This window comes from Mytilus trossulus, chromosome 1, assembly GCF_036588685.1.
Source record: "Mytilus trossulus isolate FHL-02 chromosome 1, PNRI_Mtr1.1.1.hap1, whole genome shotgun sequence".
Classification (NCBI taxonomy): domain Eukaryota; kingdom Metazoa; phylum Mollusca; class Bivalvia; order Mytilida; family Mytilidae; genus Mytilus; species Mytilus trossulus.
Window position 1 is genome coordinate 72,783,206 of NC_086373.1, and position 24,198 is coordinate 72,807,403.

The window sequence follows — 24,198 nt, forward strand, 5'->3', positions numbered from 1 at the left end:
GACGACCAAAAACAACATGGCGTAGAACAATAGAAACAGAGATGAAAGAGAGAGGTTACACCTGGGGAACTATTGAGAAAAAAGCAGAAAACAGAGAGGAGTGGCGGCAACTTGTCCTTGCCCTATGTGCCAAAAGGCATAACAAGGACTAAGTTAGTAAGTAAGTATTTACCACTGGACGTAAAGGGTGTTATCCTGTATATGCATGTAATATTTACCACTAGATGTACCTCATGTTATCACGAGTTGGTTGACCGTTATGGAATAACCGTTTCACAAATGATATCGGATATGTTCCTTATGTCGTAACTACAATCCCCTTCCCTTTCATGAATTTGACCTACCGAATTATATTTTTTACCGGATTTGTAATCACATAAGCAACACGACGGGTGTCGCATGTGGAGCAGGATCTGCTTACCCTTCCAGAGCACCTGAGATCACCCCTAGATTTTGGTGGGGTTCGTGTTGTTTATTCTTTAGTTTTCTATGTTGTGTCATGTGTAATATTGTTTTTCTGTTTGTCTTTTTCATTTTTAGCCATGGCGTTGTCAGTTTGTTTTAGATTTACTAGTTTGACTGTCCCTTTGGTATCTTTCGTCCCTCTTTTATCCTGAATATGCATGTAATATTTACCACTGTATGTAACGCATGCTATTCTGAATATGCATGTACTATTATGCATGTACTGGATATAAAGGATGTTATCCTGAATATGCATGTAATATTAACCACTGGATGTAAAGCATGTTATCTTGAATATGAATGTACCATTTACCACTAAAAGTAAAGCATGTTATCCTGAATATGCATGTAATATTTACCACTGGACGGAACGCATGTTATCCTGAATATGCATGTTATATTTACCACTAGATGTACATCATGTTATCCTGAATATGCATGTAATATTTACCACTGGACGGAACTCATGTTATCCTGAATATGTATGTACTATTTACCACTGAACATAAAGGATGTTATCCTGTATATGCATCTAATATTTACCACTAAATGTACGTCATGTTATCCTGAATATGCATGTAATATTTACCACTGTATGTAAAGCATGCTATTCTGAATATGCATGTACTATTATGCATGTACTGGATATAAAGGATGTTATCTTGAATATGCATGTAATATTTACCACTGGATGTAAAGCATGTTATCTTGAATATGAATGTACCATTTACCACTGGAGGTAAAGCATGTTATCCTGAATATGCATGTAATATTTACCACTGGACGGAACGCATGTTATCCTGAATATGTATGTACTATTTACCACTGGAAGTAAAGCATGTTATCCTGAATATGCATGTAATATGTATGTACTATTTATCACTGGAAGTAAAGCATGTTATCTTGAATATGCATGTTGTATTTACTACTAGAAGTAAAGCATGTTATCAAAAATATGTATGTAATATTTACCACTGAATGTGAATCATGTTATCTTGAATATGTATGTACTATTTACCACTGAAAGTAAAGCATGTTATCTTGAATATGTATGTTGTATTTACTACTGGAAGTAAAGCATGTTATCTTGAATATGCATGTACTATTAACCACTGAAAGTAACGCATGTTTTTCTGAATCTGCATGTAATATTTACCACTGGAAGTAAAGCATGTTATCTTGATTATGCATGTAATATTTACCACTGGAAGTCAAGCATGTTGTCTTGAATATGCATGTATTAGTTACTTTCTCTCACTCTGAGTCTCAGTGACTGCTGTGGAAAGTAAACTTGGAATTGATAGTACAAAAATAAAACACAATATTATCCAGCTACATGTATACATGTGTCAATGAAACAACGGCAATCGTATTCCTCAGAGCAATCTGCTCTTTGATTAGATGGTGACATTCCCTTGTCACCATCTATGGTGTTCATATATCTCAACTTGTACGATTCGCTCGTGTATGTAACAAGGTTTTAGATTTTAACGAGAGAAATTTATGTTTTACTGAAAAATTATTACACCAGGGATTCCGATATCACAAACTAGTCAAAATATTTGCTAAATTTTATCATCGGTATAAGGACATCATTATCATTCGTAAATATAGCTCAACATGCAGACTTCTGTTACGTTCAGATATTTCACATCCATTTTTTATGGAAATATTCTTTATTTATAAAACATAAAAATGTCAGTATTCACCTCAGAAACTAACAAAACCTTTAAATAGACTTCATTAAGAAGGGATATAGTTACGATACTGCTGTCAGGTCTTAATGATTGCATATTTTAGCGTTGATATTGATTCACTTATAGGGTATTTGCATCGGAACTAAATACATTTATTAAAAAAAAACAGTACTGTTGTTGGCATCACACGGGTTATGTTCTTCTCATATATGTTATGATGGTATGATACTAAACCCCTAACGGGAAGGATTGTGCATGATATTCATATGATGAAATCATAATCTTTCATTCAGTTTAATTGAAGTCTGAAGCTGGCATGTCAGTTAACTGCTAGTAGTCTGTTGTTACAGTTATTTGTGTGTTATTCTCATTTTGTTTATTTCCTTTGGTTACATCAGATTCTTCTGATATCAGACTCGGACTTTTCTTGAACTGAATTTTAATGTGCGTATTGTTATGCGTTTACTTTTCTACATTGGCTAAAGGTATAAGGGGAGGGTTGAGATATCATTAACGTGTGTAACCCCGCCGCGTTTTTTTGCGCCTGTCATCTTGAATATGCATGTAATATTTACCAGCGGACGTGAAGCGTATCATCTTGAATATGCATGAAATATTTACCAGTGGACGTGAAGCATGTCATCTTGAATATGCATGAAATATTTACCAGTGGACGAGAAGCATGTCATCTTGAATATGCATGAAATATTTACCAGTGGACGTGAAGCATGTCATCTTGAATATGCATGTAATATTTACCAGTGGACGTGAAGCATGTCATCTTGAATATGCATGTAATATTTACCACTGGATGTACAGCATGTTATTCTGAATACGTATGTACTATTTGCCACTATACGTTTAGGAACAATCAATCTCGGGTATTGAAAAAGGATGGAAATGGGTGGGTCACCTTCACATGTGAACCAGGATCTGATTACCCTTCCGGAACACTTTATATTACTCATAGTGTTGCTCTTTGTGTTTTTGTTTGGTGAACTTGTCTGTAATGATTGTGTTTATACTGCGCGGTTACGGTCTTAAGCTTTTCTATTTTTTTTTCTCATGGAAATCTTGTTCAAACTTTAAAATTTTATATTCGGTCAAGTATCAGAGTTAAAAATTTGCGATGTCTTGGGATTAATCATGAGATAACTTAAGTCAGATACCAAATGGTTACTGGCTTTCGCGTGATGCCTTGACATAACTTATACGTTATAGGAGTACCACGACGGCACAGGCACTCGTCTCAGAATCCCCCCCCCCCCCCCCCCCCTTATATACCTTTATATATAATAGGGGGAAATTTTGAGACAAGTGCCTGTGCACGACGGGTGTGACATGTGAAACAGTTTATATTACTACAGGAAAAATCGTACGGGTATGAATAGTAAACCCCATATTAATAGAAACAAGTGCCTGTGTACATTACAATGTAACCTTCACAGGAACATGCTATAGATATACTGTTCCCAGTCCTGTCGCAGCATCAGTATTCTGAGCTAGATCAACCCATTTTGGTGGGATTGGTTGCTCAATCTTTAGTTTTCTTTTTGTTGTGTTATGTATATGTTGTGTTTTTTCTTTCGTTATTTTATCATGATAATGTCAGGGTTTTTTTTTCTCGAGTTATCGTGGAGTATTGATTTCTCTTTTTGTATATATGTTTCGTCCTTTTGAACTATTTGAGATTTAAATCAAAATGATTGTTGATATGACTGACTATAAACATGGATATGAAATTGACCATTGAGACACTAAAAACTGAAAGTTTGAGTTAGCCTGACATAACGTTTTTTAACAAGTTTTCCGCTAATAGTCACATAAAAAGGAAAATACTTGAAATCGTATCATATGCAATCCCCCCCTCCTTTTCAAGTTCAGTGTCTTCTTATAAATTGTTTAAGTATATATATACTTTATATTAAGCTTGGAAAAGTTTATGTACTATGTTCCTGATTGAATAATGACTCTGCACTACTAGTGAATAAACTAAAGACTGACGAAAAACTTTATTTGGCAGTATTTTCAAGGTTTAAATTGATATCAGACACTATTTTTTCGGTTCCGGGTAAATAAGGTAAGATAGTATAGACTTTAATGACGATCAACGAATTGGTTATACCATTTAGAATTTGATGCGAAAACTGACCTATCCCTACCCCGAAATATTTGTATCACTGCTCACACAGCATAGATTTCGGAAAAAATACAACTCCAGTCCGTTCCAAATTTCCGATTACAAATAAGTCAGGTAAACTCTTTGAAGAAAGTGGAATAATGGATAAAGCATCTAAAAGATAACAATTCATTAAAATTCTGATTTTGTTGAAAATGATGACGTGACGACAAGAAAAACACAAACAGCAGCAAGATGATGACAATCATTGACAAGAAAAATGACGGAAAGCCTGTTGAAGGCAAATTGTGGACAAGGTATGTTAAGATAAGGCAAAACTATACAAAGCCACAGGTGATAGAAAAAACAACAACAGCTCTCTTCGTTTTTTTTCCGACTCGGTCGCAACTTTGAATATAAAATGCCGTATAGTTTTATCATTTTAGAACTTAAAAAAGAACATTACAAAGAAAAAAATGCATATCACTGTCATCATTGAAATAAAACTGAAACAACCAAAGAACTTGTTTACATACATTTGAGTTATGAAAAATTACAATATAGGAAATTGGGGTACATACTAATAGATAAGATATAAAATAAGGCAAAACTATACAAAGCCACAGGTGATAGAAAAACACAGGTGATAGAAAAAAACAACAACAGCTCTCTTCGTATTTTTTTTTTCCGACTCGGTCGCAACTTTGAATATAAAATGATGTATAGTTTTATCATTTGGAAGCAAGTTAATAGTTATCAAAAGTACCAGGATTATAATTTATACGCCAGACGCGCGTTTCGTCTACATAAGACTCATCAGTGACGCTCAGATCAAAATAGTTAAAAAGCCAAACAAATACAAAGTTGAAGAGCATTGAGAACCCAAAATTCCAAAAAGTTGTGCCAAATACGGCTAAGGTAATCTACTCCTGGGGTAAGAAAATCCTTAGTTTTTCGAATAATTCAAAGTTTTGTAAACAGAAAATTTATAAAAATGACCATATAATTGATATTCATGTCAACACCGAAGTGCTGACTACTGGGCTGGTGATACCCTCGGGGACGAAACGTCCACCAGCAGTGGCATCGACCCAGTGGTGTAAATAGTTATCAAAAGTACCAGGATTATAATTTATACGCCAGACGCGCGTTTCGTCTACATAAGACTCATCAGTGACGCTCAGATCAAAATAGTTAAAAAGCCAAACAAATACAAAGTTGAAGAGCATTGAGAACCCAAAATTCCAAAAAGTTGTGCCAAATACGGCTAAGGTAATCTACTCCTGGGGTAAGAAAATCCTTAGTTTTTCGAATAATTCAAAGTTTTGTAAACAGAAAATTTATAAAAATGACCATATAATTGATATTCATGTCAACACCGAAGTGCTGACTACTGGGCTGGTGATACCCTCGGGGACGAAACGTCCACCAGCAGTGGCATCGACCCAGTGGTGTAAATAGTTATCAAAAGTACCAGGATTATAATTTATACGCCAGACGCGCGTTTCGTCTACATAAGACTCATCAGTGACGCTCAGATCAAAATAGTTAAAAAGCCAAACAAATACAAAGTTGAAGAGCATTGAGAACCCAAAATTCCAAAAAGTTGTGCCAAATACGGCTAAGGTAATCTACTCCTGGGGTAAGAAAATCCTTAGTTTTTCGAATAATTCAAAGTTTTGTAAACAGAAAATTTATAAAAATGACCATATAATTGATATTCATGTCAACACCGAAGTGCTGACTACTGGGCTGGTGATACCCTCGGGGACGAAACGTCCACCAGCAGTGGCATCGACCTACTCGTACCAACGGAAACTCGTACCAAAAAAGTTAACTCGTACCACTGGGATGTCGTACCACTGCAAACTCGTACCATCAAATATATATTAAAAATTATGAATATTTTATGCTATTTTTTTTGTAAAATTTTATAGACAAAAATACGAATGTTTTTCTAAAAAGCTTTATTTTTTAAGCTGATCTTTCAAAGTAGTTATTATCCAGAAGAAAGAAAAAAACATTACTTTAAATGTACCTTAAGTTGAATATCTATATCCAAATTATCCAAATTGAATTAATTAATGCTGTAATCCATGATCACAAATTGATTGCTATGTTTACATTTTATTGTAACTTGTTATTTATAAAAACTAAGAATTTTATTTTGGAAATCATTTTGATTATTTTGATTAACTGCTAAAAATTAAATTCAATAATAATCGGTAAAAGTTTAAAAAAAAGTCAAAGGAGACAACAAAGCAAATCTGCCACGGTATTTTCTATCCAATAGACAAGGAACATTAGCTGCAAATTGGTCATTGTACTTTCAAATTATATACATTTTACAGATTTGAGAGGTATTGAGTGAAAATAAATTGCATACATCATTAAACACCATTTAAATGCATTTAAATAAGTTGGTATGAGTTAGCAGTGGTACGAGTTGACGTTGGTACAAGTTTACAATGGTACGGGATAACTATAATTCTATCATTTTAGAACTTAAAAAAGAACATTACAAAGAAAAAAATGCATATCACTGTCATCATTGAAATAAAACTGAAACAACCAAAGAACTTGTTAACATACATTTGAGTTTTGAAAAATTACAATATAGGAAATTGGGGTACATACACATAGATAAGATAATATGAGGCAGGCAATACCTGAAAAAGGGAACACACTCAACAAAGTCTAAATGAATAGACCACTTTCGAGTTCATACTTCATCAGAAAAAATTGTCAATTATACGCGCCTTTATAATGACATTTACCAGAAAGAGGGGATCACCTGTATCTCTGCTCGATTAATGTTCATCAAGCATCTTAGTGATCTTCATTGTGCTGGATAAACTAGAAATAATATTAGTTCTGTAGGTACTTAATCACAATTCCCTAATGACAGCAGTGCTGAACCACAATTATGAGAATTCAACTTGCTAAATTATTGTGCAATAAAGCTTTGTAGTTGTCCAACCACTTGCTCAACATTAGAACAAAATTGATGCAGCCCCTAAACACACAAATGACGTTTACTAAAACCAAAGTTTTTGACGGAAATGCATCGAACTCGAAAGTTATCTTTTTTTTATTTTTTAATTCAAAAACTTTAAAAAAAAAGAAATCGAAATACCGTAATGTTTCCGCTTTTGGTTCTGTTGGTAGGTATTTTAGTTGAAGAACTTAGAAATCAACCCAAAGCTCTAATGTAACATTTTAAAACACAGATGTTTCATGGAAAAAGATAGCAATATATATTAATGAAATATGAATGTATATTTTTTTCCAGATCTGAACGTAAACAATGGGCCTTTGGATTATTTTTGGGATGCACTGTACTATATTCATGTCGAACAGTTACTCCATTATGTGTGGCAGTTATGGCAAAGGAATTTGACTGGGACAAAACACAGTCGGTAAAGAATTTCTTTCCTCTATAAACTTTACGGAATCGGCCAGATACATATACATAAAACTAAGAATCATCATGTTGATATATAGTTTAAAGCCATTACCTTTTACGAACAACATCATTCATTTAAACTTTAAACAAATGCTATATTTTGTTTTACTGAAAGATATGCTTATGTGGAATAGGTTATATTCCATTCCAAGGCTAAACAAATAAATAGATTATCGAGAAAAAGTACTTTAAGATTAATTTTCTAATTCTAAAAATTTCTAAAAATACCTGGTTTTAATTTAAGAAACTCTGATGAAATTATGTTAAATAGTACAACATAGTGGATATTAAAATCTGAATTGGTAATCGGTTAACCATATTTCAAAATAAAGGATTATCATAATTTTATTTTATAGGGTTCAATTCTTGGTTGTTTTTTCTGGGGTTACACAATGACCCAGTTTTTAGGAGGTTACCTGAGTGACAAAGTGGGAGGAGATGTTGTTGTTCCTATAGCAGCATGTTTCTGGTCAATTCTGACTTTCTGGACACCACAGTTTGCCTACTTATCTACCGATAAATATGTCACACTTCATATATTGGTTCTTTCAAGGGTTTTACTGGGAATGTTTCAAGGTATGGATGATAATAAATTAAATCATTGATTCCTGCAGATTACATCACTTAAAATAAGTCTGTTTCAAAATAATACAAATATAATGCATGTTCCTTGTTTTCTTAATGTTCAGGGGCAAGTTGTTGGTACATATTAAAGACTTGAACAAAAATTAAACTAAACAATAAATCAATTGGCATTTTTAACTCCATTTATATCATATATACATTCTTGCTGTCAATATACAACTTTGAGTGCATATGATCATGATGATAGTAAATATACTAATATAAACTTACAGTTAAATTGAAAAAAAACTGTTTTTGGAGAATTTTGATAAAATGATATTGAAACTTCCATTTAGAGAAACACCTGAGGAGAAAACTACTTTTTACACAATAAAATGAATAAGTTTGAAAAATTGGTGTTATTTTATTTAACAGGATTCTATATGCCTTCAGTAACAAGTCTGATAGGTCATTTTATAGAAGGACCACACAAGTCTTTTTACACACCTATAATAGCAGCTGGACAATACTTTGGGTATATATTACCTGAGTAAACTGCTAAAGGAAATACTCAAATGGTATCACCAATAAAGTGGGGTGATAAGCAAAGTTTTGATAAAACTTTAACCATGCTTACACAAATTAGTTATTATCTCACATTATCGTTTTCAACCCCTTTCTTTGAGCGCTGTATGGTAGACTTCAGATTTTTTTAAATTGCATAGTACAATGTATTGACTTTTATTATTATTTGCATAATTCTCTTTGTGGTAAACAAATAAATCGTGTCACCAGTATGATCTTGAAAGATCTGCTCTTCAAAATATATTTGGCTTATTATAATGTGTGTATTTAAAAGTCTCTGAATTAAAGTACATTTTGCAATTTTAATGATTTTTTCTCCCACTTTTGCATCTCTTCTCTGATTAATTGATTGTATGTTTCAAACCACTTTCAGAATTTTTTGGTATATCATTACTTTCTTGTAAGCTATATCTTTATCAATAGATGGCATACGGGGCCAATAAGTATGATTCTGAAAATGTCTAATTAAAGGATTTTCCTATTTTTAATTGTTTGAATCATTTAAAATTAGACTTTTTAGACTAAAAGATGTTCATCAATTTGTCTCAGCTAACTAGAAGTTAAGGGGTTAATGTTTGATGAATATAATGACTTGTATTTAAGGTTAATCTAAGGTGATACCATTTTATTCTCCTTTATGTGTGGGACTTTGCATATCAATGTAGTTTTTGTACAGCTGCATTTATTTGTACCTATTTTTATATATACTTAAAGAATTAAAAGTCTCATGTATTTGTACATTCACAATTTATGGACCCTCAGTATTAGAAAGAAGAACTTTTTATAAGTAAAACGAAACTTCCAAAGTACTGGTACATACTGAATTAAATTTGTTTTGAAATAGTACAAGTACTTAATGCCTATAATGATGATGTAAACAGATAAACAAATCCATTAAATTTTGGGGGAAATATCTTTAAGCCAATTTTTTTTTTTATTGTTTCAACATTCTATATATTTTTTGTTTATTCTTTTTCAGTTCAAATTATTAATTTTAACTCAATTTTATGAAGATCACTGATGTTAATCACATTTTTAACTTTATCAATTTAGTTACCATTTTTGTATAAATTTATATGAGACTTTTACCTCCTCATGTTTAATATTCATAGAGTTTCTGAATCCTCTGAAAGGTGGCATTCATCCATTACTTTATTATATATATATAGTTGTACAGACAACCCACATATATCTCACTAGATCCTTCCAGGAAATCAGATGCCTCAACTCTTTCATCTTGATCTTTGGCAGAAACACATTTTTCTGCAGAAATATATTTACGGTAGCCATGGATTTTTTTTTTAGAAAAAGATCAAAGTTCCTTACATTTTGTACTTAGTTTACTTTAAACGTCAATTTTAAACTTTGTAAAAAGAAAAGCTAATTCATAGAATTCAAATAAACAAAAATAAAATTGGTTACTCATTAAATATATTTAACCTAAGGGTACCCAAATTGCACCTATTTAGAAAAAATAGCAACGGAAATCTTACAAGATTTCCTAGGGACTAAATAATTTGTATCTTTATGATTTGATACTATGCACGTCTTTCAACATAGGTAAACATATTTAGATATACACAAAACGTTCACAGTATTATTATAACTGTATTTATCAACAGATGGACTGTTTACTGAAAAAGCAAAATGTACAAAAACTTCACCATGAGACGTCATCAAAATGCCATCTTTTTAAAATTAGCAAATAGAATATATTATAAGTATCCATTTCGTAAAATATGTAGACTAAGCATGGACTAATATCCAATTGTTCAAAACATTTAAAGAAATTAAACTTTATTATTAGACTTTTGACGATGTGAATTTAAGCATGGATGCAATTTGGGTACTCCTCATTACAGAATCATGGATAGTTTGGAAGTTGATTCAAACCCATTTTTTAATGACTCAATATGGATTAAAAATCAAATTGGTGTACTTATACAATAAAGAAGGATAGGGCTACAAAATAAACACAGTATGGACATTTTTTTCTTGATCATAAAAAAACGTAGGTGAAAAAACTGTCAAAATAGGTGCAATTTGGGTACCGTCACGTTAGGCATTTGATTTCATAGATTAAAACCACCAGCAATGTTGACATCAGTATATTTATGTAGACAAATCTCAAAGAGTTTAGTGAAATGTATATATTAAAGTAATAACAGAAACTTTGTGAATAACTAAGTACAACTGGTGTTGATGCTAGCATTACAGAGTTATCTCCCTCTACAGGTTTCCACTATCCTAGTGTAAGTTCCATCATATCAAGAAAAGTTTCGGAGCACGAGCGTTCTTTAACCTACAGCTTTATCTGTTCAGGATCACACCTTGGGTAATCTTATTGTTTTATTCAATGATCATTTAAACATGTAACTACATGTATAAACATGACTAATATGTTGATAAATGTATATTCTAACATCTTTGGTTCATTCAGCTATAATAATTTCCTTCGAATACATTGAAACCTGTCTGTGTAAAAAATTACAAAAAAAAAGATAAAATTTGCATTCATATTGACTTAAAATTATGAGAAAAAACATTTCTGCTACCCAATCTTGTGTTATTCATTTCTTTTGCCACTCTTTACATTTTAACTTTAAATTTAATTTTACCTTCTCAGAGTGTACAAATATTGTATCACACTAGATGCTTTAGTAGAATCTGCATTTGCTTAATATACTTGATGGGTTTCTCTGTATGTGGGATAACATGTCTAAAGACCATATGAGTAATTGTTCTAAGGATGGTATACCTCAATTAAAAATAGAAAATAAATAATATTTAAGAATAAAATTCATTTTTTTTAAGAGATTTGATTGTATTAAACTTTAGCTAATTTGTCATGAACAATTATATTGTACCTATATTGTATGCATGCAGGTATACGCAGGTTGAGGTATTTTAATTAATTAATTATTATCTGTCAGAAATTCAGAATTGGAAAATTTACAATGCTAAACCTTCAGTATACAGTAATAAAGTATGAGAAGGCATACTATTATTGTCAATGATAAAGTTCTTACTGCAAAGATACTTTCAGTAAAATAAAGCAATGAGTGGCAATTATTTTTTGAAATCTTTGGAATTAAAGAAAATATGGTTTCTTTTGAAATTTTTTTTTTTTTTTTATCATAAGATACATTTATAAATTCAAACTTGAGTTGTGTAAATTGTGGCATGCCAATCCAGAGAACAAATACTAATATGACCGTACAATAGTGGCTTGAGGCTTTGATGAAATTATATAAGCACCTCAGATTATAAAGTAATTTATTGTATTTTATAAAGTCTTAGGCTATCATTCTATAAATTATCAGTTTATATGACTTTTGTTGTCCTTCAACTTTAATGTTCATAAAAAATTTGTAATATTTGATACAATATTCATTCTCTTCTACATATTTTTTGCCTAAAGTGGGAAAAATAAATTCTAATTCCTCTTGCATTTTAAATAATATTTTATAGAAAATGGATTATACATATAACATACATGTTTTCTTGTGTTTTGTTGTATTTTCACATTTATTTTTAAATCACTTGCTATTTGAAGCTTATTAATTGCTTTACTATTTTCGTCTTTTTAAAATACTACATGTATTTCTGTTATAGGACCCTGATTAGTGGAAGTATAGGATCAATATTACTAGAGAGATATGGATGGCAGAGTGTGTTTTACTTTGTTGGTATGTACATGTATAAGGATATGAATATTTGCAAAATTAAAAATTTCAGTATTGTTCATTTCAGAAATTCTACCATACCTAAACTTCAGCTTTAGATATTAAAGGGCTTATGTATTGATCTTAGAATTTCATATAAACCTGTAAATAGTGTCATTGAAAATAGAAGTCCTTCATGATTTAATTTCCAAATGGATGAAATATTTCGGTATATTATTTCCTCTGAAACAAATATTGTAGTATTTGTTTCTAATAAATTCAAGGGAATATAACATTCATTTGAAAAGGAACAGATTATATAGCAATGTACAATTGTCAGTTCATATTATAGTTTGCTAGAGAATTTAAAAAAAAAATATAAATGTATTCATTGTTTTCAAGTTTTATTTAATTTCTAATATGGAAATATTCCAGGTGTTTGTAGCATTTTATGGATGTTAGGGATGAGATATATACTGATAGCAAAGCATAGAAAAAAGTATTTGCCCTTCATAATGGCAGAGAACCTAGCAGACAAACCCATAAAAAAAGACCAGGAGAAAGTGCCATGGCTGACATTATTTGTTAAACCTGCATTTTGGTAAGCCCTATACAACCTGATTATGAACTATTAGTATTCTGTATGTTAATTAGCAGTAGTAAATATACTTTATTTGATTGATGACCTTCACATGAATGTGTACAAACAGTTAGTAATGCAGCCTCTAACAGTGAGTCTAATCTCAAGGTCAACAACATAAATCATACAACATCAATGATCTGGTAATGTTGCCTATACTAACATAGGACATTTGATCCCCTTACTTTCTTCTAGTTAAGTTGATTGTTTAGTCAGAGATATTATGATATTAGATATATTCATGTTTTGGTCTGATAAAAGACCAGGTTAACATAAAAAAAAATCCATCATACTCCATTCAAGCAACACTGATATTAACTACGACAAAAATATCAGAAAAGTTTTTTCCTAGGTGCACATATCAGAATAAAGTAATTTCAAACATTATTGTTCCATGTTCATGAACATTTTATGTTTATTTAGATTTGATTTCAATCTCTATTTATGCTTGCATATTGAAAATAAATATTGATTGTAGTAAAGCCATTTTTTTCTTTACTGTCCCAAGTGTTAACCTGAAGAAAAAATGGATCAATGTTTTTTTTAAATATCTAGATCAATTATTATGAACTTGTTTCTGTGTTACAGGGGTTTATTAGTAGGACATTTTAGTCATGCTAATTCCTTCTTCATCCTGTTATCATGGGCACCAACCTATTTTCATGAGAATTACCCTAATGCAAAGGTAAATAGAGCACTTGTAATTAAAAAAGAACCAGGTAAATTTGCACAAACATGTGTTTATTTTTGCACTTTTCATGTTATATAATAGAAAAACATGTAACATATTAAATTTGCACAAAAGTAAAATACTTAATCATATTTATTTTTACAGGTCTCTTATGGTTGGACATTTCTGTGAAAATAATGCATTTTATATTCTGTTGTCATGGTTACCAACTTATTTTCATGAAAATTTCCCAGACGCCAAGGTATTTCTCCTTTAGCACTTTGAAAGGCATGCTTAACTATTGCTATGCGGAATGAAAATACAATTAAATAACAAGTTACCATGTATTATTTTATATTTGGTGAATGTTTCTGTTGGAATGGTCATTTGACATAAAGTTGGAAAGAATAGTTATGCATGATTCTGGTGTTAGTAGTCCTCTGCCTTCCTTTCAACAGAGATAAATGAAATCCTTTGTTCTTCATGCACTTTCCATTGCATTGCAGTTATTGCTGAAAATAATATGAAATGAAACTGTATATGTATACATTAGCTTTATGAAGTAGAATTCATACATGTAAGTCTTAAATCTGTAGAATTTTGTCTTCACTTTACCTCTGCTTTCTATTTGCAAAATAATAAGAAACTTGTTTCATGCAAATATTTTTACCTCCTTCTTTTACAACCTTTTATGAATTATATTTAAAACACCTTTGTGCTGTGATATAAATGAATATAGAAATATCCCACATGGCCCTCCCTGCTACAGAAGAGTCTGTCTTGCTAAAGAAAAGCACTTTATTTTGGAAGAATGAAGAAGTCCGTCTTGTCAAAGATAAGCACTTTATTAAAGAAAAGGAAACAACTTGTTACAATAGGAATGCATATTTATATAATTCTGTAAATTGCAACTTTATACGCATGATTATTTCAAATTGTTCTTTAATTTTTGCGTGGTTATAAATGTAACATTTAAATATTGTCTATTGAGAAGGGAGATACAAGATGAAATGCATGTAATTTTAAAACCTAATGAAACACTCCATTTTTCAGCAGTCTTATATTTTCTTTCACAAGACATGTCTTCATTAATTTTATTGTTTTACAAAAGCTCTTTTAAAAGATGTTTTCAGATTCTCGAAGTATGTGAAATACCTTTTTATCTTTTAACTTTACTTTTTACTAGGTTAGTCTTGTCATTCTCTTCATGTTAGTCCATACTTGTGTTATGTTACTGCTTAGTAAGTCCAAATATAGGTTCTTATATTTTTGCTTGGTTAAGGGTTGTGTTTAAATCTTATTCTCAAAATCATGTATTTTATTGATATTCCCCCACTTAGGTTCTTGTACTTTTCATGATTTTTATTCTGTCTGAAAATAGAGTAGATTTATGGTTTGTTATTGAAAAATTTGACTGACATACAGAATGGGTTTATTTGTCTATCAGAAAGTATTGTTTTAAACTTTTTTTTAAAGAAAAGCCAGAAAAATGCTGTATTTAATAATTTTGTACTGTAGGCGTAGGAATACTTGAAGTCACATCCTTTTACATATTCATACACACATTTCACGGTTCCATATTCCATAGGCAAAATCTGGAAGGTCAAAGTGAGGCTTATCAATAAATGTTATAAACATTTTTGGCTATAGCCAGTAGTTGCTGTTTTGATCTGAGTTCTTCAATACAGAGATGTCCAAAACTCTAGGATGTGTGATACAATATACTGAACCTTCAGTCAAGTTCATAACCTATAAAGGTCAAGGTAACAGCCAATCCTGTCCAAATGATACTACCATGTCACAAAAGTATGTCACATCTGGCCCATGTTCACACCCAGTACAAGGTCAGCTAAAAATGTAGGAGGTCATGTCAGAGCACCACCACAATACTTGCATGCATTAATTATTGCTATTTTTTAAGTATGGACAAACCTGCTAGGTTTAATTATTGTGATTTCAGGAGAAAAATCTTCATTTGTATCATTTATTTCAAAGAGACACATTACTATTTATATTTACCTTACTGTGGATTCATTATTATTTGTTGGATACCAATTTTCGTGGGTTTCATGGGTACAGGTGAACCATGAATTCAAATGTTCAACGAATTATAAATTTTCTGTAGGCATTGTACACAAAAATTGGCCAAACCGTGAAATCAAATATCCACGAAAATACAAGTTTCCCTCAATCCATGAAAATAAATGAATCCACAGTATTTGCATTGATAAAAAGCTTGCAATAATTTCTGAATTTACAATATTTATTACTATTGAAACAGTATAACTTTTAGTAATTTAGAAATATGAAACAGTTCCCTTTTTTTTAAAAGCACTGATATGCTGTATAGAGATGCCATGGTTTAAAGTGTTCTTAAATTCCAGCAAATTGTTTAAACAGACTTTTTTCCTCACTATTATGAATTTATAAAAAAAAAAGGTATTAATTAATGTAGGGAGGATGGGTGTTTAATGTAATACATGTACCATGGACTGTGTCCATGTTTAGTTCAGTGTTAATGATCATTGTAGGGATGGGTACTTTATGTATTATTATGGATTGTGTCTATGTTTAGTTCAGTGTTAATCACTGTAGGAATGGGAATTTGATGTAATACCATGACTTTTGTCCATGCATCATTCTGTGTTGATTATCATTTTAGGGATGGGTATTTAATGTAGTACCATGGATTGTGTCCATGTTTAGTTCAGTGTTTAGTGGCTGGTTGGCTGATCATTTACTAGAAAAAGGTTTGTTTTACCAGGATATATTAACTGCAAATAAGATTGATCTGATTTTGAAAGTTTCTTTAGTTGTATCTACAGAAATGTAAAAAAAAATCATCTTAATGAATAAATATTTTTATGGATCAAAGTAATAAATCAAAACTGCAATATGAAGTAGAATAAATACTGTACAATATATTAGATTTGCTACAAAGCAAAAAAGTTTTTTGTTGTGTTCAGTATTTGCTTTTAATTGGACTATAATCTTTTACATGCTATTGCTGTTTAAAATAGTAAAGTAAATATGAATAAATAGAAAAAATATCCATAAGAATTTGCTAGGTATCTTTTCTGTGAACATTGACAATCATATCTTTTTTTTTCCAGGTTATTCAGTTACATTTGTAAGAAAATTTATTGAGGTATTTATATTAACCACTGAAGTTTTCCTTCAGTTATTTTTGGCTCAAAGAACTCTGTTAGCTGTTGCTATTACTTACTACTTGTTCATTGTTTACGTTTATAAATTCAACTCAGCCAAGACTGTACATGTAATCTGAATGGTTCTTTATTACCTGTTATATATTTCCTGTGGTTGACTTACAAAAGGTACCAGCTAGTACATAAAAAGTGCACATTATAAAAGTCAATAAAGAAAAGCTAACACCTCTTTCATAATCATAACTCTAAAAAAGATAATGACAATGAATTATAGAAGTTTGCAGTAACTGAAAAAAAAATTAAAAGTACCCAACCTGTTGATATGAAATCTTGCCCAACTACACTCTTAAATCTGTATATCTTATTTCATGATTTTTCAGACTATTTCCTTAGGTGGCACAGCTTTAGGATTGATATTATTATCATACATGACAACATTTGGTGGTGCATTATTTTGTATGGCCATTGCAGTGGCCTGTTGTGGCTTCCATAATAGTGGTATACTAGTAAACCCACAAGATATAGCACCCAAACATGCTGGATCAGTGTTTGGTAAGTACAGAATATGGTGCAATAATGTTTCTAACTGGTTGACCTAAAGGGAAAGACGACTGTACAATACAAGGGCTGTATACTGTATAGCCAGTCAAGGTCATTAAAAACTTCCATTTGTTGTAGAGTGAAAGAGAAAAGAAAGACTTATCAACTTTCTGTTGTTTTAATTTACTTTGCAAAGCAGGCCATTTTATTACCATACATTTGTTTATTTTTTGTGGAAAAGAGACAATTAAAGGAATTAAGTTATTCTTGTTTGCAATGAAATATGTTTATTTCATCTTTTAAACCTGAAACTAGGTATTTTATATTATTTAATACATACTCCACATTTATGTCATTCAAAATGGAACAGAACGCTTGTGTAAATTTTTTGATTATTGTTACAGGTATAATGAATATGGCAGGTGCAATACCAGGTATGTTTATTTCAGTTCAGAAATTGTTTAACTGTAAAAATATTGATTTTTTTGAAATACTAAGGCTTTTCTACCTCAGACATAGATTACCTTAGCTGTATTTGGCAAAACTTTTAGGAATTTTGGTCCTCAATGTTCTTCAACTTCGTACTTTATTTGCCCTTTTTAACTTTTTTGGATTGGAGCGTCACTGATGAGTCTTTTGTCAACGAAACACCATCTGGCGTATATACTAAATTTAGTCCTGGTATCTATGATGAGTTTATTTACATCATATTCATATATATTGTATATCACAAAATTTTCATGTGTGCCTATTTTGTTGTTTTTATATGAAACATGTTATAAGGAAACACCTTATTGGAGCATGTCATTGTTCATTTATATGCATTGTACAAGGACATAAAACACATTAGTGATAATAATGAGCACAGTGATGATAAAAGATAACCTGATATAGGGTTATATTTTTCTGTTAAAAAAAAGGGTGTTTTGCTCGTTTAAATAAAACCTTTAGATTGAACTCAAAATGAATAATGTTATGTAGAAAGGAGTATGTTGAGTAAGGGCCGGTTTTGGCCTCAAATTTCGAGTTCATCTGAAGAAAGATTTTGTCAAAAATGAATGTAGCTGCATCCCTGTTCATCCTCAACCTTCAGATATGTTATTTATTATCATCAAATACAACTTACATTTCAATATTAAGAATGAGCACAAATGCGGCCACTTTCATTAAAGAAAATTAAACTAAAATGCTGAAATTGTGAAAATTCAGCATTTTAGCATGACTTAATGATGCTAGTACCCAATATATGTGCATTGTATTGTCAAAAGCAGACCATATTTATGTAGCAGATGCAGTCTACTTTCCAATAAATAACTACAAGTTTACATTACACTAGTATATTTTGGGGCCAAAAGGGGGTTTTACTTGACCTACTCCTTTATCACATGCCAATTAGTTTCTGGAGATACACTTGATGTTGCCATACATATTTCAAAATGACCGTATAAAGTTAGGAAAAATAAGTGTTTTACAATTATAGAATGGAAATAGATAATACCAATGATTTTAATATAGATAATATATTTAAGACATTTTCAAGCAATCATGCAAACACTAGCATGGTTTCACCTTGAGTTATGATAAAATTATTGAAATGTTGATTTTATTTTCAGGTTTTGTAGGAGTATATATGGCAGGTCACATTTTAGAGGCCACCAAGAGCTGGGCAGCAGTATTTAACCAAACAGCTGGTGTTTGTATTTTTGGCTGTATTGTTTACCTACTATTCGGTACAGGAAAACGGATAATATGAATCTATTTATAGCTGTTATAGTGATAATTATGTGTTCATGTACTATATATATGTCATTCCAATTAGGGATCAAATCTGCCATGTGGTCTTACTTATCACTGTGTTGTCCGTCCATTGGTCAATATTAAGATTGTTATTGTTAATGATATTATTAATGTATGTCTGTGAATGAATTTTAATGTATATTGTTGTAAGATTGAGAAGATGTGACCTTTGAAGAAATGTGACTAAATGGATGTCTGGTATTGACTAAGCAATTTGACAAAAATCATCGTTAGATAGGAAGACAGATGAATATTTAACTTTTTATGCCCTATTTATGGGCATTGTGTTTTCTAGTCTGTGTGTCTGTTCGGTCGTCCCTTTGTCTGTCTGTCCCACTTCATTTTCAAGTTTTGGAAGAGGTAGTTTCTGATGAAGTTGAAGTCCAATCAACTTGAAACTTATTTCACGTGTTCCCTGTGATATGATCTTTCTACTTTTAATGCCAAATTAGAGATTTTACCCAATTTTCAGGGTCCACTGGACATAGGAAATGAAAGTGCGGATTGGGCAACTGTGTACTCTGGACACATTCTTGTTTTTTCTTTGAATTTAATTATCTTATATTTAATGATCATGTATACTTTTTTTTTTTTGCCAAGAAGCATGTTTGTGATATATTTATTTCCATCGGAGATAATCATTGGAAATGAATGTTTCAGCTTTTTTAATTTCATAAAAGGATGTTATTTCTTTTTTTCATTCATAAAAAAAAGTTAACATCTATTTCGTGAGTTTGAAAAAAAGTTGATACAGTATAGATCTTTACCAAAATGTACAAACCAGTGAAAATTTACATGTTTATAACATATATCGATAAATTTGGTGCAGTGCTGTACAGTAATGTTAAGTTTTTTTTTTATATGTATGGTGCAAAAGATCATATAGGTTTTAAATGATAAGTGCTTTTATTGTCATTCATTGTTTGTTGTTAAATACCAATTATAAATACAAAACATGTATCATAAATATGCATACTATTTTATCTGACAAAATGATATACTCAGTTATATGTAGATTATATAGAAAAAAATAAAATAAATAATTTATTTTATTAAAGTGTCACATACTTGTCTACAGATTTTTATACATATTATATAATATACATTGCACAATAATAAAATAAGATAAATACCCAGCCTAGATAGGCTAATGAGACACTATATATACAAATATATATCTATGTAACAAATACAAATTGTAAAACATAGTAAAATGTCATAAATGTTTAAAATTATCCTGATTTTTTTTCTTCACATCATTGAAAATTTGAGAGTAATTAAAAAACCATGACTTTAAAAAATAGAAATGACAAAATTAAGTATGATGTAAAAAATACCTGATATGTGATAAAAAGAGTATATTTTAAAGAGGTTAAATAAACAGATTGCGAAGAATATAATGAAATAATCTTGTTGCTTTATTTAAAACCTCTCAGTAAAATAGTAAATAAATAGAACATGAATGAAATGAATTAAAAAAAAATAATTAAATGTAACTTTGACTTTTACGGAAATATACAATCAAGAGTGTACGTATTGCTTTTTAGTGTGCGACGTTGTCTTATCATATTATGCACCAAGATAGATAACTTGTATTGTAATCCAGCATTCTGAATCAAAAATACAAATTGATTAAAATCTGACTTTGTAATAAAAGAATTATATATATTAAAATTATGTAAAGTTACTAATTAATGTGTCAGTGCAGAAAATCACAATTATAATTCATGGTCAACAAATAAAACTAAAGAGGTGATTATTAGGTCCCATATTTGTGAATTGTCTTCTTATTATCACTGCTATCTGTAACTGTATTGTAAATTATATTTTATTTATAATATTGAAAATTTTCGTCCGGTAGGAAAAGTAGGGGGAATTATAATTTCCTACCTATGCTGGTTTGTCCATTTCTTTAAAATGTCCTCCTGATTTGACAAGTTTCATGCATGTCCTTTTAGGTGTATATTTTGATATTTTGTGCTAGATAATCAGTAAGTAAATGACTTGCCAATACAGTAACTTGCCACTGCTGTTTAATAAACTTCCAATGAAACTTTGTTCACTATCAAAGATAGGATGTTTTTGACTATCAATATTTGACCTGAAGTTAAAAAGGGAGTGAATTTGGATTATCTCCCTTGAATTCCATATGTTAGACTTGACAAGGGAGTTGTCTCTTGGTTTGTTATTGAGTCATTAGATAATTTACTTAATATTCTACTTTTGTTTTCTTTGAAATAATGACAAAGTCAATAATTTCAACATCAGTGATTATTTATTGTGAATTTATTTATTTAGAACTTTTGGTAATTTGTAGTCCATTACATTTAAATGGAACTGTAATACTGTAATATGTAATATGTTGGTATTTATCCTTATAAAAAGCAACTACACATGTCTAATGTATACTTTGCAAAACCATACAATATATAACATCTAATCAGTTTTACTTTTGTACTAAATAATTCATTTGAATATTAATTAATTCAATTTTAACAAGATTATTTTAGATATGCATTGCCATTGTTCGTTTAGGGTTGTAGTTGCTTTTAAAATATGATGAAATCTTGAGTTGGGTTAAGTAATGTTATATGAGGGAACTGTATGTTTTATTGTTACATGTATTTTATCATCATTCAGATACATTTATTTATGTCTGTGTATCGTATCCTCAGAATTTGTAAAGATTAAAATATCTGTTGCCAAATACTTCAACATAAAAAGTTCCAAACAATCAAATGATTAGATTTATTTTGTGCCTGCTTATACATTAAATTGTTTACATACCAATTAAAGCAGTGTACTATTTGATTGCACTGTAAATGAGTTGGTTTGAATTGCAGAATATTTTTTCTCATTTCAAGAAAGTTTTAGTTTAAACATATTTATTTATAGTAGATTGGGAAAAAGTTATTTCAACTTATATAATCTCTTTCCACTTTGTTTGTGAGTGCTGCTTTGTAGGGTGTCTTACGTGCAAGAGATATGGCTCTCTCTTAACATATGTCAGTTATTTATCGTCCCCTTCCGACAGACTGTCATCGTTTCAAACCACAGTACACACGATTTCCAGTATATCAAATATTTGTAATACTTGTCAGATCATGTAAAATCAGAATTTTCTACTACCTTCCTTACTGAACACCATTTGATAACCTTGTATGACTGGTTTTGATAACCATACACCCTGAATCGTTATTGTTGTCTCTAATATTTAACCAAATATTAAACTCCATAATTTCATTTTCTATGTTTTTTGTTTTTATTTTTGAATGTGCAATTTTGAAAGGAAGTAATGTTTAATTACCACCGTGTATCATCGTACAGCGGATATAGGTACTAACCAAGCGGGCTTGAGCGATTTTTGATCTTACACTTTAAAGAAAATCTTTGTTTTATTCACATAATATCAATGTGTACTTCAATCTAAACATAATTGCTGTTTTAAAAAATGATTTGGCCGTAGGTTGATGATAAGAGATGTCTCATTATTTTCCCAAAACAAGAACGATTACTAAAATCATGTGAAAATACTTGTCAAAGAAGTTGGTCCTAGTCTCATCCGATATATTCTATATTCATTGCAACTCTTTTTGTCGAGCCTTCGACTTTAGTCGAAAAAGCGAGACTAAGCGATCCTACTTTCCGTCGGCGTCGTCGTCGGCGGCGTCCACAAATATTCACTCTGTGGTTAAAGTTTTTGAAATTTTAATAACTTTCTTAAACTACACTGGATTTCTACCAAACTTGGACAGAAGCTTGTGTATGATCATAAGAAAGTATCCAGAAGAAAAGTTGTAAAAATAAAATTCCATTTTTTCCGTATTTTACTTATAAATGGACTTAGTTTTTTCTGCGGGGAAACATTACATTCACTCTGTGGTTAAAGTTTTTAGAATTTTAATAACTTTCTTAAACTATCCTTTGTTTGTACCAAACTTGGACAAAAGCTTGTTTATGATCATAAGATAGTATCCAGAAGTTAATTTTGTAAAAAAATAAATCCATTTTTTCCGTATTTTACTTTTAAATGGACTTAGTTTTTCTACAGAGAAACATTACATTTACTCTGTGGTTAAAGTTTTTAAAAATTTGATAACTTTCTTAAACTAGCTGGATTTGTACCAAACTTGGACAGAAGCTTATTTATGATCATAAGATAGTATCCAGAAGTAAATTTTGTTAAAAGATATTTCCATTTTTTCTGTATTTTACTTTTAAAGGGACTTAGATTTTCTTTCAGTTAACACTACATACAGTCTGCAGTTTAAGTTTTCAAAACATTAATTAGATTCATTAACTATCCTACATTTTTACCAAACTTGGACAGATACTTCTTACAATCAAAAGGAATATTTTTATTGATTTTTTTCCTCCTTTATGTTGAGCCTGCGATTTACAGCAAAAGTAGGCGAGACACTGGGTTCCGCGGAACCCTTACAAATTTTTTCTGATAGAAGGCCACTGTGTGTGTGTAATAAATATAGCTGGTTCAATAATTGCTATTTACATCTTTCATACATATATTATTTTTGGATATTTTATCCCGTAAGAAGTGTTGTGTACGGTGACCACATAAATCCTCATGTACGGTGCATAGTTAAGTTGTTGTTCACCGTACACAAAAACTTTATTTTCATACTTGTTTATTACCTAAAAAAACTTCAAGGAATGAGTAATCACAGGTAGATTTATGAATGGTAACTTTTACTTTTGCTCTGTATTAGGTTTCGTTCAGATAAAACATGTACATGTTTCAGCAACTGTATCAAAACTGAAAATTAGTGTTGACATCAAAACTATTTGCACATAAACAAGTTAAT

The 24,198-nt window shown here is 30.6% G+C and overlaps 1 protein-coding gene across 2 annotated transcripts; it reads left to right on the forward strand.

Moving 5' to 3' along the window:
• The first annotated feature begins 4,408 nt into the window (after positions 1-4,408).
• On the forward strand, positions 4,409-22,332 carry LOC134684286 (voltage-gated purine nucleotide uniporter SLC17A9-like). Of its 2 annotated transcripts, none has more exons than XM_063543580.1 (12): positions 4,409-4,598; positions 7,574-7,700; positions 8,104-8,323; positions 11,132-11,231; positions 12,512-12,585; positions 12,997-13,162; positions 13,790-13,886; positions 16,534-16,621; positions 16,985-17,019; positions 17,419-17,590; positions 17,983-18,012; positions 19,192-22,332. In XM_063543580.1, the coding sequence occupies exons 1-12, from the start codon at positions 4,537-4,539 to the stop codon at positions 19,329-19,331; spliced, it is 1,311 nt and encodes a 436-aa protein (XP_063399650.1). In that variant the 5' UTR covers positions 4,409-4,536; the 3' UTR covers positions 19,332-22,332. The 2 variants fall into 2 exon arrangements, with proteins under 2 accessions (XP_063399650.1, XP_063399644.1); XM_063543574.1 differs by lacking the exon at positions 13,790-13,886 and adding an exon at positions 14,037-14,133.
• The last annotated feature ends 1,866 nt before the right edge of the window (positions 22,333-24,198 follow it).